Here is a 16941-nt window from a genome sequence, read left to right as displayed (position 1 = left end):
ACATCTGTAAAAGCTATCTTCATTACTGCTTCTACTAGCTGGAGTCCGCAACCAATTAAGGTAAATAAAACAGCATCTTTGGAGAGTTTATATTATATTTTAGTTAATATAAAATAATTGTAGGTTGGTTGTTGGGTATACATATTGTATAATTCCTGTTACTAATTACATTGTTTGTGGGTAATTTAAATCAGTTTTGAGATATATTTATTTTAATTACATATTTTATTTTGCATCAGTGATTTAAGCTAGCACACTAGAATTGAGACATAAAATTATACGATTATTCTCACTGTTTTGCCGTTCAACTCATCAGGCCACTACATGTGGCCCACTGTATTGTGCAGCTATACAATTCAATTCTTATCCAGTTGTGACTGGAAAGTACTGCAATCTCTTGTTCTAAAAAGTAACTAAGTTAATACTTTTTTTTATTTGCAGCACGTACCATGGTAAAAATTGTTCAGAATTGTTTTTACCTGACTTTTTAACAGTGTTACTGTAGTTGCAATAGTGTATCCTATTATTTATTAAAATACTTGTACATTTGGTGGAGACAAAGCTCAAAATATAGAAACAAGTTAATATTCTGTTGATACTAGAGACCTACAGTACTTGTGACTGATTGTATTTTTATTCTGTAAATAAAAATACTTTTAAAACCGATCAACCTATAACTTAAATTACATGCTACTTAGTGTATACATAAAAGCAAATAAAAAATAACTAATCAATAAAGTTTCAACCTTGAAGCTAATAAACTTTAAATTATGTGGGAATTTAATTTAAACCTCAGTAATTTGAAGAGCCAAAAGTCAAATATTGATATTTGAATCTGAGCCAAAGCGTTATACAATATAAATACTGTGGTATGTATGGTTTGTAAAGAAACTTCAACTACAATACAAAATATTTATTAGAGGTTTGACTATGCAAATATCCTTTTAGGACTAAGTAGGGAGACAATTCGCTTTCCCTCAGGATAAAAAAATGCAAAAATCTCTTGTAGCTGTCAAAATGTTAGCTGCAAGGTCAGGAATTAATACCACTAAATAAACGTTATGTAACACAAATATTTTTTTTATTTGAAAAATTTCAAACTAAAGCTTAGGAAAATGAGGAACTATTGGTTATCAAATACAGGTATATATTACAAATATTCATGAGGAAAATACCATCGAATTTATTTTTAGTATTTATAAGAGTTTATTTTACAATTCATCCAAGATAAAGAGTATTTTAAAACAATATTTTTACTATTGACACTTGTGACAGTGTGTTAAGATATCTTCTTATATGTAACAGTGAGATGCTTTGTCAAGGGCGTGTTAGTGGTTGCCATTGAGAGTGTTAGGCTTAAAACATCTCCTTGTAGACTATATTCTCGATGTATCTGTAACAAAATTTAAAAGGATAAGTAAACTGTTTTGATTTAAATAAAGCATTGTATTATTTTATACAACTATATTTCGAGCTCATTCTTGACAATGAATTATTTTAAGTATAACAGGATTTTGAACACTTGCCACTGTTATATGTTATATATGCAGTAAACAACATTTCAATAACTAGAATCTCTCCTTTTTCAGTTGCCGAACCTAAGACAAGGTAAACAACGAGAAATATTAAATCTCAATACATGGCTATAAATTTCTCTATCACCAGAACTAGCCTTAGCAATTTACATTTACTACTGTACAAACTTCTCCAATATTATATCTATCATTATTCTATTTTGATAAAGCAAATAGAAAACATTAGATTTCTGAGATTAATAATAAATCAAAATTAAACTTCAAGTAATAAGTGGACTTAGTTATTCAAGGATCTCAGTAGGCTTGCTTTTGCTGGGAAGAACAGCAAATCTTTGTTATTTAGACTTTTTCAATATCCATATTTTTTATTTACTACATTCTACAATAGCTTATGGTATGAAATATACAAATTTATGACAAAAAAAATCACTTACTGCAATGTAACTACGGAAATTACCACATCCAATTAGAAACTGGGTATTATAGTAGTCTGGGTCTCCATTTTATTTCTACCCAGGACTTTAGGAAAGGGATTAACCATTTGGTTGTCATGAGTTCTGCCCTGGCTTCTTCTTTCCTCTATGCTACCATATACTTATATCTTTTGAGAAAAAGCTTTATTGATGGTACTCCCGAAATCACAAATGCTACCTTAGTTAATATTGTTCTATAGACTGTCAAGTTTCTTGCTTACTATTCTCAACCTCAGGGCCTAACTGCATACTGGTGCTGCATACAAGACCACTGGGTTACCACGAAAGATGCCGTCTTGTTCCAGTTTAGTGCTCCCGCATTGGCCATTCACCTTGAAAGAGCCATTTATCTTCCTTCTGCCCTATGAACCATTATATGTGCTAGGAATGTCCTATGCTGGTTCATCCATACTCCAAGATAGAAGATCTCCTTCGCTGCAATAATGAGGCCATCCACTACAATTGGTACTGACTCCAAAAGGACTCTCTCCCTGATCTCAGCCTCTATTTACTCTGCAACCCTTGAGATCGCCTCAACGTAGATAGCCCCTGAATAAAACCACACTTATTAGGTGAAAAGCCATTTGACTCTAGTTTAATCCTTCCTGCCAAAAAATGCTGTAACAGCTTTGCCGCAGCATCTAACAGACAAGCCTGCATGAAGAAGGAATACCGTCTGGTTTTACTTCTTTCTTCAGTGGTATCAGTTTTGCCTTTTTTCAAATTGATGGGAAACTTCCCTCCATGAGAGCCTGATCCATCATCCAGCGTGCACCTCCTTTCGTTGCACTTTCACTGCTAATTGTACCACCTGGAATGGGATGCAATCTAACCTTGGGCTTTTCTCTGGTCAGCCATCCACTTACCATTTTGAGCCTGTCCTCTATGAATGTATATGAACTAAAAACAAAAATTGTTACTCTATAGAACAATGAACTGCTTACCTGAGTTACTCCTGGATCCTTGGCAAATGACATTCTTTTAATATCTTGTGATGTTGTCACTAACTTTAAATCTTCAACTTGTCCTTCCTCTACTTCAGATAAACCTATAAAACAATTGTTAACGTTTAAATGTTATTTAGGCTATTTTATTTAAATATGATTATACAACAATGTATTAACTACTAACGTTTTAATTTAATGAGGAGTGTAAATGTATTGTATTTAAAAAATTTAAAGATAATTAATGTATTAATTATAGAATTTTTGTATGAACAAAACACCAATCAAGATTTTAGTATTTTTTTTATATTTTAACCAACACATTTTCTTTAATTAACTTATCTACACATAGTCAGGGGTGTATTTATGAATCAGCTTTAAGGATACAAAAGGAAAGAAATGGTGAGATATAACCAGGAATAAAGGTGTTGCCCAGGGAAAGTTGTAATATTAAAAATATTGTTATTTGTTGAATTTTTTTAATATTGACAATTTCATTCACTTTTATTAATCATGTAATACTTTTTAATACTTTACATATGAAACAAGTTATGTCTTCAATATCTTCAAACATGTTATTTATTATTTTTTGGGCTATAAACAATTAGGTTATGATTGCCTAGGAGAAAATACAAGACACATTGTAGTTTCAAATTAATATATAGTTTGTAAATAAAATAACATTAATCAACAACAGTAGGAGTCTCGAGTAATATACAACTCGTTTGATAAATATAACTTAAAATTAAATCCTAACTTTTGGGATGAGATTTTATGATGTAGTACATAAAACAATAAACCAATCTAAAAAATAATGTCAAGCAAAGGAACTTTTAGCAACAATCATTGAAAAATATTATTAATGAATAGGTTACATTACAAAATAACAAATTAAAAATATTACTTAAAATCTACTTAACAACACGATTGCAATAGTGAACAGGAGTAAATGACTTGGCACCAAAAGAATATATTTTAACAAAGCTGATCAATAACGCAAACTGACAAGTTAACTTGACATGAAGAGACAATAAGTCAGGACAACAGAACATTACCTCCCCCCAAAGACTTCAGTGCATAGTATTTTAATCATGCAGAATAGAAACTAAACAAAATTCATTTTAAAGTATTACTTCTGGAACATGCCTTTTTTAAGATTACAAAACATCTATGGAAAAAATTTGTCTGTTTGTAAAAAGTCAGTTGACTGGTTTTAGACATCATTGCTCAAACTGATTTCACATTGTTATCTGAAGAGGAATGTTGTTCAAGTAATAAGAAGGAACTCAGTGATTATTAGGCACTTTGCTATAGCTATGGTGCCAATAAAGATTCTCAACAATATTCGACCAACTAAACATTCGATTAAATAATACACAAAATAACAACTAGCTTTTGGGATGCGTAAATAATTTCATGAGTAGAAATTTTACAAACTCGAACAAACAAATTTTCATTGATTTAGAGACACTCCAGGGTGGTATGTATCATCTTAAATACATATTTATGTAGGTCTATTTGTTAAGTGTGGGCTCTAGTCCTAAATTCTATGACTGACTGGATCTTGCTGGAACAAATTATGGTAAGGATTGTAGGGAACTAATATCAAATCAGGTTATCTGATTTACTAAAACTTTGTGAAAATAATTCAAGGATGGCTTGTTGTCTCTCTCTTGTCCATAAAAGAGCGGACTCCTCCAATATCAGCAAGACAGAATGTGGGGCTTAAACAAAAAGCTCCAGTTGCTAGTCTAAAGGCTAGACAGTGTCTAGGATTATCAATGCATTTCTCCTCGGATATACAGAAGTCACACTCAGCTCAATAATTAGCTTTCTTGGTTTGACTATTGATGACAGACTTTTTTTTCAAATCCTACTGATTTGATTGCCAGAAAAATCTGTTTATTCCTTGGAGATTGGCAGACCATGCAAATAGATGGGTACAGCTTGCAGCAAACAACTGCGTAGGTTAATGAAATTTTTTTAACTAAATATATAAACTTTAAAGCTTTGTACGAGTACACTGTTTTAAGTTTAAGGAAAACTATTTAATTATTAGCTAAACAAAAAAGAATGATTATATTATATGCCGTTTTATACTCTTTTTAATATTTGAAACTCTTAAATATATGTGTTATTTATTAGTTATGGCTAATCAAAAGACCTAACACAAACAAAAATGAGGAACAATTTCATTTTTATGAAAAAACTTATCAAGGAAGTAATGTCGCATCCAAATGGAAAACCAATATATTATAGAATAATAAGACATTACCTTATTTTTTTTATTTCTGAACTCACCAAAATTGTGCGAAATCATGAATGCAACATCTCTTGTTCCCGGTTTTATTCTTAAAAAGCCTGACTCAAAGTGCATTGGATTTTTCTTCTCAGCATGCCATGTCCGAGATGTGTAATTCAACAGAGGCTGTCCTAGAGAAGTGAACTCCAACTCTTCACAATACTTGAATCGTGTAATAGTTGGATACTCTCCAAGACCATTGCCAACCCATTTACCAATTAGCCAAGATAGGGTTTTTAAGGCTTCGTGAATTGGGAGTGATGCTTGCATGAATGTTTCCTGGAATAATATTATTTGAATTTTAATACTTAGATTAGAATATGGAAACACGATTACCTTTATAAAACCAAATAACTTTTTTGATATTTAACACTATAGCTGCTGTAGAAGTTTCAACATGTGGCATATCGCTAAGATTTTGTATTAAAGTGTTTTGACTCACTTCAAAACAACACATTTTACCTCTATTTTTACTAAAGAGTAATTGGAGATGTTGCACTGTAAAATGTGGCTCTATATATAAATGTATATTAACTATAACAAACTGTAATGTAAATAATAATACACCAGTGGTGCACCCAGGAATCTTCTCTGAGGAATGTCCGAACCACCAGAGGGTATGGGAGGGGGGGTTACTGAATCCTCCGCAGATTAGAGGGGGAGCCTGGAGATGTCCAGGCAATTTTTGAAATATGTCCTAAAATGTTATTTTTCAGTATTTATAGAGCTATTCAAAGAGGGGAACTAAGATCAGGACTAAAGTTCACAGTAAAAACACTTTATTACCAATCACCAGAAAACTTGTACAATTAAAAACAAAATTCTGTAACAAATACATTTTATATAAAGAAAATTAACTCAAACAAAGTATTGAAATAAAAGCTAAATCTTGGTCTATTCTCGGATCAAAAGTGTAGACATTCAAGTTTGAAAGTTGACTACAAACTAACTACAATAATAGGAGTTACACTAAAATTTAGCTAGTTTATTTATGCGTTTAGACATATAAAACAAATAATACTAACAATAACTTTCAATATGAATGTCAATAACAAAAATAAGGAACAGCATTTTGGTGGATTTTAACTTAATTACAACTTTGAAAATACGTAACTTGGAAACTTGTAATCCGATTAAGACCAAAGTTTTTATAAGTATGGAATTTTATAATTATATGAAAAAGGATGTTATTAATTACCATTTTAATTTTATACTTTAAGTGGGTGGTCCAAAAAGTTCAGAATTAGTCTCTTTACAGAAGTTTCGAAGTCATTACACTCAAGTATTTAATGTTTGTAAAGCTCTAATTAAACAATTAATTTTTAACACAAATTTAATTGTGCAGGTTTTGTTAATTTACCACGCTGGTGCCTGCTTCTTTCACATCAGTGAAAACATTTACAAGATACTAGCTATTTTGAAATTATTATAACAATTCCAACAGTACTTTCTCTAATTAAATCCATCAATGCATAAGCGAGCACAACCACTTTAAAGATACCCTTGAACAAGGCAGGAGAACATACAACTATTACCTCTCAACTGTGACATTTTTTATTTTTGACGCTCCTGGCTTGTACTAGTATATCATAAAGTGGTCGTGTTTGCTTATGTGTTGACAGATTTCGTTGGAATTGTTATAAAATTCTTCAAATAACCGGTGTCGAACAAAATCTTTTATAACTATACTGGTTTATTTTTTTTGTTATTTGACGTCTTTCTTATGTTAAAGAAAATAACACAATAAATTGTTTTAATTTTTCTCTTATCTTTTCAAACCTATGTGCCTAATTTGGTTTCTTTAGCTTGCTGCTACCTTTAGAGACAATGTTTTATAAAAAAATACAAAACGGCGGTTAGCCGATAAACGACATTTCTTGACAGCAACAGAAGTTTTGTAACATCCTTTTATGAACACCCTGTATATACATGAATAATTGCCACATTTCTAAAACAATTTTTATTCTTCTTTTCTCTTTTTTTTAATGAACTTTTGCGTTGTTATTAAATTCTAACAAACTTCAAATATTGGTATGAACCTTGCAAAAAGGTGAACTCACAGTATTTATCCAAAGTAGCCTCGAGATTGGAAAAAAAGACTTTGTAAGCTAAAATCCAACTCCTGCTATGTTATTGGTAAGTTGAGTTCTTGATAGAGTCAGTGTATGTTTGTTACTACTTTGATACTTTTGTGAGTTAAGCATTGCTAAATTTTCCTTAATAATTTCTAGGGAAGGATTAAATTTTTATGTGGATATGTAAAGGATACTCCAATCCTTAACATTCTCATGTTCACGCTCAATGTAAAATTCCTGTTTTCCTGCACAATTACTGTTTTTTTTTTTAAATTTTGGGAGAAGCAGAAATATACATTTATAATTTATTAGTTTATAATCTTTAATACATGTAAAAAAAATTTTTAACAGCTTTATCATATTTCTTTTTTATTTTATACACTTTTTTCTGTTTATATATCATAACCATGTCAAGATTGTTACTATCTCTGGGTTATTGCTCCATATTTGGATCCAGTGGCAGTAACAAATATAAACAATTTGATACTCCTGAAGGAAATTTATTCATGGCAGGATTTTGGTAATGATGGTGGACTGGATATCACAAACAAAGATATACTGTAAATATAAATAAAAAAGTTCTTAATTGTTTACATAGCCAAAAATATTATAATTTTCACTCATTTTAACTATTAAAAGATCATTAATAAGGACCTCGAAGTTTTCAAAATCAACTTTGATTTTGAGATTTTTAGATAGGAGCGATTATTAAATATTTCTGATCACTCTACCTGCACTTACTACTTATTATTACTCATTATATAAAGCTACGTTTTCCTAGCTCCGCGACTGGGCTTGCTCCGTGCTACGTAATTAAGGCCCAGTGCGCAGCGTGTTTAGTTGAAGCGCACTTAAATACTGCGCAGCTCAAATGTGTTTTCCTAGGATTTGTCATTTTACGCAGCGTAACGCGCGATTTAAAACTCTCTCCTCGTCTAGTTTCATCTTTTGAAGAAATGTACAGTTTTCATTGATATGGACCGGAAAGGAATGTTTTGGCAAAGTTATTGCTCTTCTTGGAAATGGACGAGGATGTCGACATTGCTGTTACTCTTTTATAAAATTTTATTTTTTCAGGTTTCTGGCTAAGGGAGGATTATACCGATAATTGGCTTTCCAATACAGAATTTCTGCGTCTACAATATCAAATTTTGTCCCAGACGTTTTGACAGTGTTGTCAAGGACAAAATAGAACATGTGCATTTGCCACCACCATCGGAGATTGATTGGAAACAGAAAGCCGAAGAATTCTGGGTCAACTGAGATTTCCCAAATTGTATATCTGCAATAGACGGAAAACACGTGAGGATAGTTGCACCAGCTCATTCAGGATACCTTTTTCACAATTTTAAGAACTTTTTCTCCATTGTATTGTTTGCTATGGCTGACGCAAACTGCAAATTTGTACTGATCAATGTCGGAGCATACGGCAAAGAAGGAAATGCTGGAATCTTAAAAAAGTCTAAAATGGGGAAATTGATTCAAGAAGGAACTATTTTCCCACCTCCTGAAAACCTACCTTCTTCTGAAATTAAGCTACCATTTGTTGCAGTAGGAGATGAAGCAATAAACTGGATAATGATGTCTTGAAACGCTACACGCACAAACAAGCAATCGCAGATGTTCATAAACGACACTTTAACTACGCCACTTGTCGTGCTAGAAGAGTAACTGAAAATGCATTTGGTATTTTGTGTCACATTTTCAGAATATTTTTCACACCAAACTTGAAACCAGAAACAGTCGACTTGGTCATATTCGTAAGTTGCTGTCTTCATAACTGGATCAGGGATGACTTTATTGCACGCAACCCCAAAGGACGAGTGACTCATCCACAGCACGAACTTCCTACACAAAACATGATCCCTTTGGCTTATGTCGGAGGCTATGCTAAAGCAGAAGGGTTTAAAGTAAGAAGCAGTTTTACTGATTACTTTAATGGAGCTTACTACTCAAATAAAATAAAAGCTCTGTATCAGAAAAAAACTGTGTAATGTGAGCAAACTTTGTAGCTTAGTAATTAAGGGGAAGAGAGTTTATTTATTTTAATGTTCACTACCTCAGGTTTAAAAACGCCAAATTTAAATATTTGTATTACGATCAGTAGAACTTGTACATTATCTCATCTGTTCACTATAAGTATTAATTTGATTCATCTAAATTTGTTCAAGTTAACATGAAAGTGTATATAATAATAATAATAATAATATACACACAGTCGTCAGCCCTGCTGCGCGGTGCGTGATGGCTGCTCTCGAGGCAGTGCTCCCAGTCACGCAGCAAAGACCACGCAGCGCGGTTAAGGCTTAAGCACGCAACGCGTAGCTAGGAAGACACCTCCATTGGTTTACAGAGAACCGGTGGTTTCGTCAGTTACGGAGCACGGAGCACGCAACGCAAAAAGCCCAGTCGCGGAGCTAGGAAAACGTAGCTTAAGAATAGGAGGTAATTATGTATTTCACCATTTACTTCATATAATCAAAGTAAATTACATAATATTGAATTTTAACTTGAACATAATTAATAAATTTTTTTATTTTATTTATTCCTTGTTAATCTTTTGAAAACTACTAAGGGTTAATCCAACGGCATTAGCACATTTGTTTTTCCAAAACAAAGGGCTAATACAATGGTTTCAATAATTTATGTGAAGAACTATAAGATTTCTGATTTCTGTGTTTACAATTTGGACTTTGACTTATCCTTATTAGTAAGATACATGCATTACATACACTATTTAAGAATTCCTGAATAAATAAGTAAACATTTCAAACTAGTATAATTTACATTGATTAAAAACATTGTTCCTGTATACCTGTCTGGCCGCTCAGCTGCTTCGTGACAGCTGTCACACGGTAAACTGAGACTATTAAATAACAGTCGATTATCTTGTAACTAACACTCAGTTGGGTGCCAGGCCAGGAGGGTTTTCATGGAAACGAAACAGCAGATACCCTTGCCAAAATAGGTACAGAAATCCTTATGGTAGGGCCTGAGTCAGGCTGTGGAGTAGCTTTCTCCTACGGCAAAGGTCTCTTAACATTTTTGAAAAGAGGATTAGATCCTTTAACTAGAGTAGAACCTCTGGACTAAGGCAATCTAAAATGTTTATTTCTCCTTATGCTAAAAGTAGTTAGCTCTCCTAGAACAAAGTAAGAGGATATAAAATTGATAATAGTGATGTTGACAGGACATGGCCCCCTTAAGAAACTTCTAATGAAGGTCTTAGGTCTTAGTCAGACTGATGAATGTACACTCTGTGTAGAAGCAGAATAATCAGCAGAACATATAAGGCTAAACTGTCCTGCCATATCTAAAAGTAGGAAAAAAAAAACCTAGGAGCGTACCTTCTCAGTCCCTGTTCATATCAGAGAATAGCAGTTCTCAAATTTGATTGATTTCTGTAAAAGTCTCAGATTATGAAGGCGTAAACATAAGTAAGGGAGGTGCAAAGGTCTGTTTATGTGCGGAAACAACAGTCTCTTTCCTACGAGACCAAAAATTTGTTATTTAATGGGTCACTAATGTTCCGTTATATAGAAAATTTATAATTTTTATTACACCTGTGGATTGCTAATTTTCCTGTCCACCTTAAGATTTCTAAACGAAAACAAAAACCTACATCAAAATATTGAATTTTAGCTTCATTTACAATAAATCTCTCGCTCGTATTGATGCAATGCTGAGCTTTTTGTAATATTGACCGTCTAGCATTTACAAACATTGTCAGGTTTCTTCCACTTTGGCTAACGTTATGACAATATGCACTACAAATATCTATATGTCATTTACTGGTGTCTAATACACTTTATCTTTTTGAATGAATGAAAGGATAAAGTCAAGCTGGATAAGATCTGGCAATCTCAGAGGCCAGTGGTCAGGGCCATTTCTCCCAATCCATTGTCTTGGGTATTTTTGATCAAAAACCATACTCATCACATGGGTATTCCTTAAAACATCAGACTTTTGAACAAGACAGAGAATTTGAAATGTTCTAACTAGAAGCCTACAAATCAACACAGAACAAGTGAACCTGCTGATGGAAAAAGACTGTACTGAGACCCATTCGGACATAGCGAAAATCTGTAAATATCATCCAAACATAAAAAATAACATAATACATAGAGAGAAATTACCTTCCTGCTAGAAACCTTAAACTCTCAATGCTCTGTTCAACAATTCATAGACTTGACAAAAAATGTTCCTTTCCACAAGCTCTATTTATGTTTAACTTATGAACACTTTAACCAGAAGCACCCTGTATTTAGTAATTTTTTTATATACATTCAATATTATATATATATATATATATATATATATATATATATATATATATATTCTATATTAGGAAAGACCTAATAAGAAACATTTCCGCATGACGGAGAAAATCCTTCAATGTAAAGAATTTCTTACTTTTTCTACCTTAAACCTTAAATACTGAGATTTTAGCAAATAAATAATTGAAATTATTATTGAGTCACTTTTATCACCTTACTCAATGACCAACTGCAGCCATACTCGCTTACTGCCTTACTCAAGTGCTTTTCACCCCACCTATGAACTACAAGAGAGAGTTTCCCCGTTTAGGGAGGAATGTTTTTTTTTTAAGTATTTTAAGGTCTTTCATCACTTTTATTTATTTAAAATTACTATCCTTGTCATTTATTAAGCACTTTTCCATTCCTTATTATGTGATTTTATAATTTTTTCACAGAGTTGTAGCCAAAAAGAACTAAACATTTTGCCAACAAATGTGGGTATCAGTGAAGTTAAAGGGCAGTGTTGTCAATCGTATTTTTTATGTTATTCATTTATTCTGCTTATCCTTCTGAACAAAACTATATGGGGTTTTAGGGGGTGAATTATTAGGTTATATTTCTATACTGTGCTTCTTGTTATCTATGATTTTCAGCATTATGTGTGCCTGATAGCTTATCTGAGTACTCTGTGATCAGTACAGCACCAACAACCGTTGTGTGTAGTAACATTTATTGCCTTAGTGGATAACCATGGCATCCATTATTCAACTACTGCGGAACGTTAACTGTAATACTGTCAATTAGTTTTGAAAGTTATTTAAGTTTGAGTGTGGATTATAGTTGAAAGTGGTGAGCAGTTTAAAATATTAGAAAATGTATTTACTCCTTTTAAATGGTTCTTTTTTTTAGAGTGTTAGTATGAGAGTGTCATGTAATTGTTAATATTTAATGTATATGTATTAATATTTGTAAATCAAGAGAAAATATAGTTATATGATCAGAAGTTACTGTGTGATTCATAAGTAGATTGCATGTACACGAGAAATTAGGAAGTTATGGTTAATTTTGTTTATTTAATAAACTTATGTTTGTTTTTTACACTATTTATTTGTTTGTAAAAGTTTGATAAATTTATTTGAATCAGTAACAAGATTCATGTTATCGACCTATTAAGTACATCTATTTCTTCAATCGCTCTCCAGATCAAAACAATATAAGGTTTTAGGGGATGAAAATTATAAATAATTAATTTTAGAATATTAAAAGTGGAACTACTTGTTTTGCAAGATAGTGTAAAGTTATTATTAGGTGAATTTACAATATATTTGTTTGTTTATCAAATTGTGTTTCCTGTAGAAATGGCCGGAGGCATTCTTGATCAAACCTCCTAGAATTTGATCTTATAGTGATAGGAACTACCTCCAGGGATGTTTTGCATTTTTCACCATCAGCACAGGACAGCAACAAAAGTACTAGTGTTTGGCCAATATGAACACTTAAGACCATGTGACACACAGCATAGATGTAGAATAAGGAAATATTATTCCGGACATGAGATAAGTAGTATCACTTTTAATGTTCTAAGGTAACCTTGTTAATTTTCATTTGCACTCCTTAAAACTGTATACAGTTTTAAACAAACGGACAATAGCAATATGTTAATAACATGATACTTGTCTTTTGCTACTCCAACAATAATTTCACTTTTACTAAAAGTGGAACTACTTTTCTAATTTAATCAAACCTACCCAGCAAAGCTGTACTCTGTGTTTTGGAGTCAAATATAAAACATCGTAGTGCACTAAATTATGCACCTGATGAGACTGAAAACGCATCTTCACCTAGATTACACTTGATTTTGTAGTCCAAGTGTCTGATGTTGTAACGATACAGAGTTTGTTTTGAACTTCCTCATCACCAACTTTTTTTTGGATATCTTCAGAAATTCAAATTCAAAATAATTTCTTTCAGGCTAAATATTTAGAGTGAATAAAAATAGTTTCTCACATGGAAGCCTTTTAGCTTATTTTTAAAAGGTGAAAGGGAAGGGCTGACTTTAAAATAATCTGGCAATTTATTATAAACTTAGGCCCTACATATTCTATTGAGTTTTGGATCATGTTATTATTATGATAGTGTACAACCAACCTATTTTTATTTCTGGTAGAATATATATGATTTTGGGTAGGAAAATCTTGAATATGTATAAAAGTCTAAACTGATACAGAGTAGATAAAAATGGAGGGAAGGGGTAGGATATGTTCTCGGAGAAACACCTGCCGACAGCTCTCTCGGCTCTCCAGGTCAAACACTAGACGAATAGCTCTCTTTTGCAATTTAAAGACTCTTTGTAATAAAGAAGATGGAGCTGTTCCCCATGACATTATGCCGTACAACACAGGGGGAAAATAGCCATAGTATACCATTTTTAGAGCACAATTCAGGAGATTGGAAAGACACTTCAATGAAAACAATACAGAGTTGAGCTTAGATTATAGGGCTTTGATATGCTGACACAAAGAATAATTAGCATTCAAATGAACACCCAAGAAACGGACTGAATCAACCTCAGTGATGTCGACCTCGTCCAGAGATTGAAAGTTAATAATGGAGGTTTTGTCAACATTCAGAATAAGTTGTTACAAATGAACCAAGTATTGTTTTTGTTTATTATAGAGTTTAATTGAAAATTTAATCTTATTGCAGTGTCTGCCTGAACAATGAGTGTAGTACAGTCAGCGTATTGAGAAACGTGAGTTTCATGGACCGAAGAACTACCACATACAGTATGACTCAAGGAGTCAAGTCTGACAGCTTTGGATTTCAGATGTTGCACTAAATAGAAGGTAAACTAGACCTAAACTCAACACTCACATTTATTTAACAATAGGTTAATAACACAAAACTCATATTTTCCCACTACAGTCCTTAATTACACATTTAACCAAAAATGTTATTATCGCTGTAATAATTTAAGTTAAGTACAGAATTTCTACAGCAAAGTATCGATTTATCTCTTGCAACTTAAGGCTTGGCCAAGCAAATAAGTTACTTCAAGTGAAAAAATTGTATGAAACTTGTCAAAAACTTGAATGACACTGCAAGGGTTCATCAAAATATATCACACACACAATTCCTAAACCTCGGCTTAATAAATTTTAAATTAGATAAGCCCATCCCTGTGCAAGATAAAAATAAATAATTTTGACTTTGAAGTTTGTATTTTAGAACATAATTCTAGTAAGTTGTTACCTATTAAGTCCACTATATTACAAATAAAGACTTTCTGAGCAGGTTATCACAGTATTATTGACCCGGTGCAATTTAGTAGTTGTGCAATAATTGATTTGAATAAAATAATCTCATTTGATAACCAATCCAGTAATTGGCAGTCAGTGCTTTACTATCAGTGAAAATCCTAACCAAAACAGTAACTCTGATAGCCTATTAGACTTAGAGCTCAATGGATAACATCAGCTGTTGTTGACGTAATAAACATATAGCTATAGTATTAAACATAAAGCTATGACATTGGACTTTTTTTCGATAAGCCTCAGCTTAGCTGTGCTGGCTTCGAAGTACACTGTTTTATTTTAATTTCAAAGTACACTGATTATACATGGACATATTGAACAGAAACTGAGAAAAGAACTGTTTCGTGTGTAGTTTTTTTATATAATTTGGTAAAGCTGGCTTTAATTATTTTCAATATAACCTAATTTCAACATGTTTTATATTTTATTTTGTTTATGTGTCGAAGTTTATTATAATGTCAATTGTTGTGAAACAGACTTTGAAAGAACTCAGTTACATCATGAATGCGTTTTATGTCATAGACTATTTAATATAGTGATCCCAAAAGTAAGATTTAGATGCCAAGTTAAACTAGGTACCTAAAACGTTTTACTGGTTTCTCCAAAAATTACCCCCGCGTTTTGTCATTAATTATTTGCCTATATAACAGGGCAAAATGTCTGGGATTTTTTTTATTTATAACTTATTTGTATGAAATAATATTAATTGCATAAAACAAAGATTAAATCTTCGGCCATATTAGGGTGCTGAGTTTTTACTAAATTTGGAACTCAAATCTCGCTTGCTTAGAACCTGTTCTTCTAGGTTTGCATATGGCTTTTTTGTCTTTGTGGTGTTAAGTATTCAGTCCATCCATCCTATTTATGAGGTGAGTAGGCCCTGTTAAAAGAAATCGGCAAAAAGGATTCCAACTCTCTTCCTATTAACCAATTCTTCTCAGTCAGTTTTATTTGTTTATATTCAATGCTACGTGTTTGAGTGTTAAGGCATATTCTGTATTTTTAGTAGGCGTTTGACAATGTCGTAATCGTGTGAAACGCGCCACGCGTAAGACCTTAATGGAATGCTTCATTAAGATTTATACCAGCGATCCTATAACCAGATTGAAATGGGACTGTTGAGATATAAGGTTGAGCAATACAATAATGAGAAACTACGTGACGATGAACCCACTCTAGTAAAGGTTAACAAAGCGGTGAAAGACAGAGAGTAAATCGATGTGGATACTTCCTGTGGCAATCCGGAACAGATAGAGATACCAAATGTACATAATGGTGAAGGGAGGCTTTAAAAAGAAAACCGGCTTCTGCAAAGCTACAGTGTGTTTTGTAATATAATTGTATAAGGCGCTGTAATTTCTTTAGTTTTCCTGATATTTTTTATATTGATAGCCAAAGTAACCTAACCTCAACAAAACTTGATGACGAATTCGAATTTCTGTATGTCTGTACGCAAGATAAATGTCAAACGAGTTGATCTCGAGGGTTGAAATTTAGGATGAAACACTATCTCAATTGATATTGAAAATTGTACTTCTTTTATTGATAGATTCAATTTTTGTCTGTCAAAAGTACTCTAATTACATTGGTGTTACGGCTGACATGTATGCAACGAGAAAAAGTAGACTAAACAAGTTAGTAAATAGAATATATAGTGAGGGTTAACATATAACAATTTTTCGTAACTTATGAACACATATCGTGATGAAGTTAGTTTGTTGAATTTGTTATTTTCATACAAAGGTTGAAGATTTTAGATTAACCTTCAATGCTATCTTAAGAGCAAACTAAATTTTGAAGAGCTTTTTCACTAATTGTTCACTGGGATTAAATACAATGAATGAAGTACAAATCTCATATAAGGTAGCTCAGCTTCTATCCCCACATTCTTGCCTTTTGTTAATTACAAATATTTAATCTGCATAAAATTAAATTTGTAAAGACCCAGTGTTTTTAAATTTGGAGCATAACTCAGAATTGGAAAACAGTGCTATAACATACAATTCTCACCAAAGTAAAGAATTACAGTTTTTTGTTGT

General features: G+C 32.3%; 1 protein-coding gene across 3 annotated transcripts; it reads right to left on the bottom strand.

Moving 5' to 3' along the window:
- Positions 1-1053: 1053 nt before the first annotated feature.
- On the bottom strand, positions 1054-15044 carry LOC124374226 (peroxynitrite isomerase THAP4-like). Of its 3 annotated transcripts, none has more exons than XM_046832488.1 (4): positions 14841-15044; positions 5254-5533; positions 2953-3056; positions 1054-1393 (listed from the first exon to the last, which is right to left on the bottom strand). In XM_046832488.1, the coding sequence occupies exons 2-4, from the start codon at positions 5522-5524 to the stop codon at positions 1280-1282; spliced, it is 489 nt and encodes a 162-aa protein (XP_046688444.1). In that variant the 5' UTR covers positions 5525-5533; positions 14841-15044; the 3' UTR covers positions 1054-1279. The 3 variants fall into 3 exon arrangements, with proteins under 3 accessions (XP_046688444.1, XP_046688450.1, XP_046688439.1); XM_046832494.1 differs by lacking the exon at positions 14841-15044 and adding an exon at positions 14603-14799; XM_046832483.1 differs by lacking the exon at positions 14841-15044 and adding an exon at positions 13337-13482.
- Positions 15045-16941: the final 1897 nt, after the last annotated feature.

Source organism: Homalodisca vitripennis, chromosome 1 (genome assembly GCF_021130785.1).
Source record: "Homalodisca vitripennis isolate AUS2020 chromosome 1, UT_GWSS_2.1, whole genome shotgun sequence".
Taxonomy (NCBI): domain Eukaryota; kingdom Metazoa; phylum Arthropoda; class Insecta; order Hemiptera; family Cicadellidae; genus Homalodisca; species Homalodisca vitripennis.
This window is presented reverse-complemented; position numbering and strand designations above follow the sequence as displayed.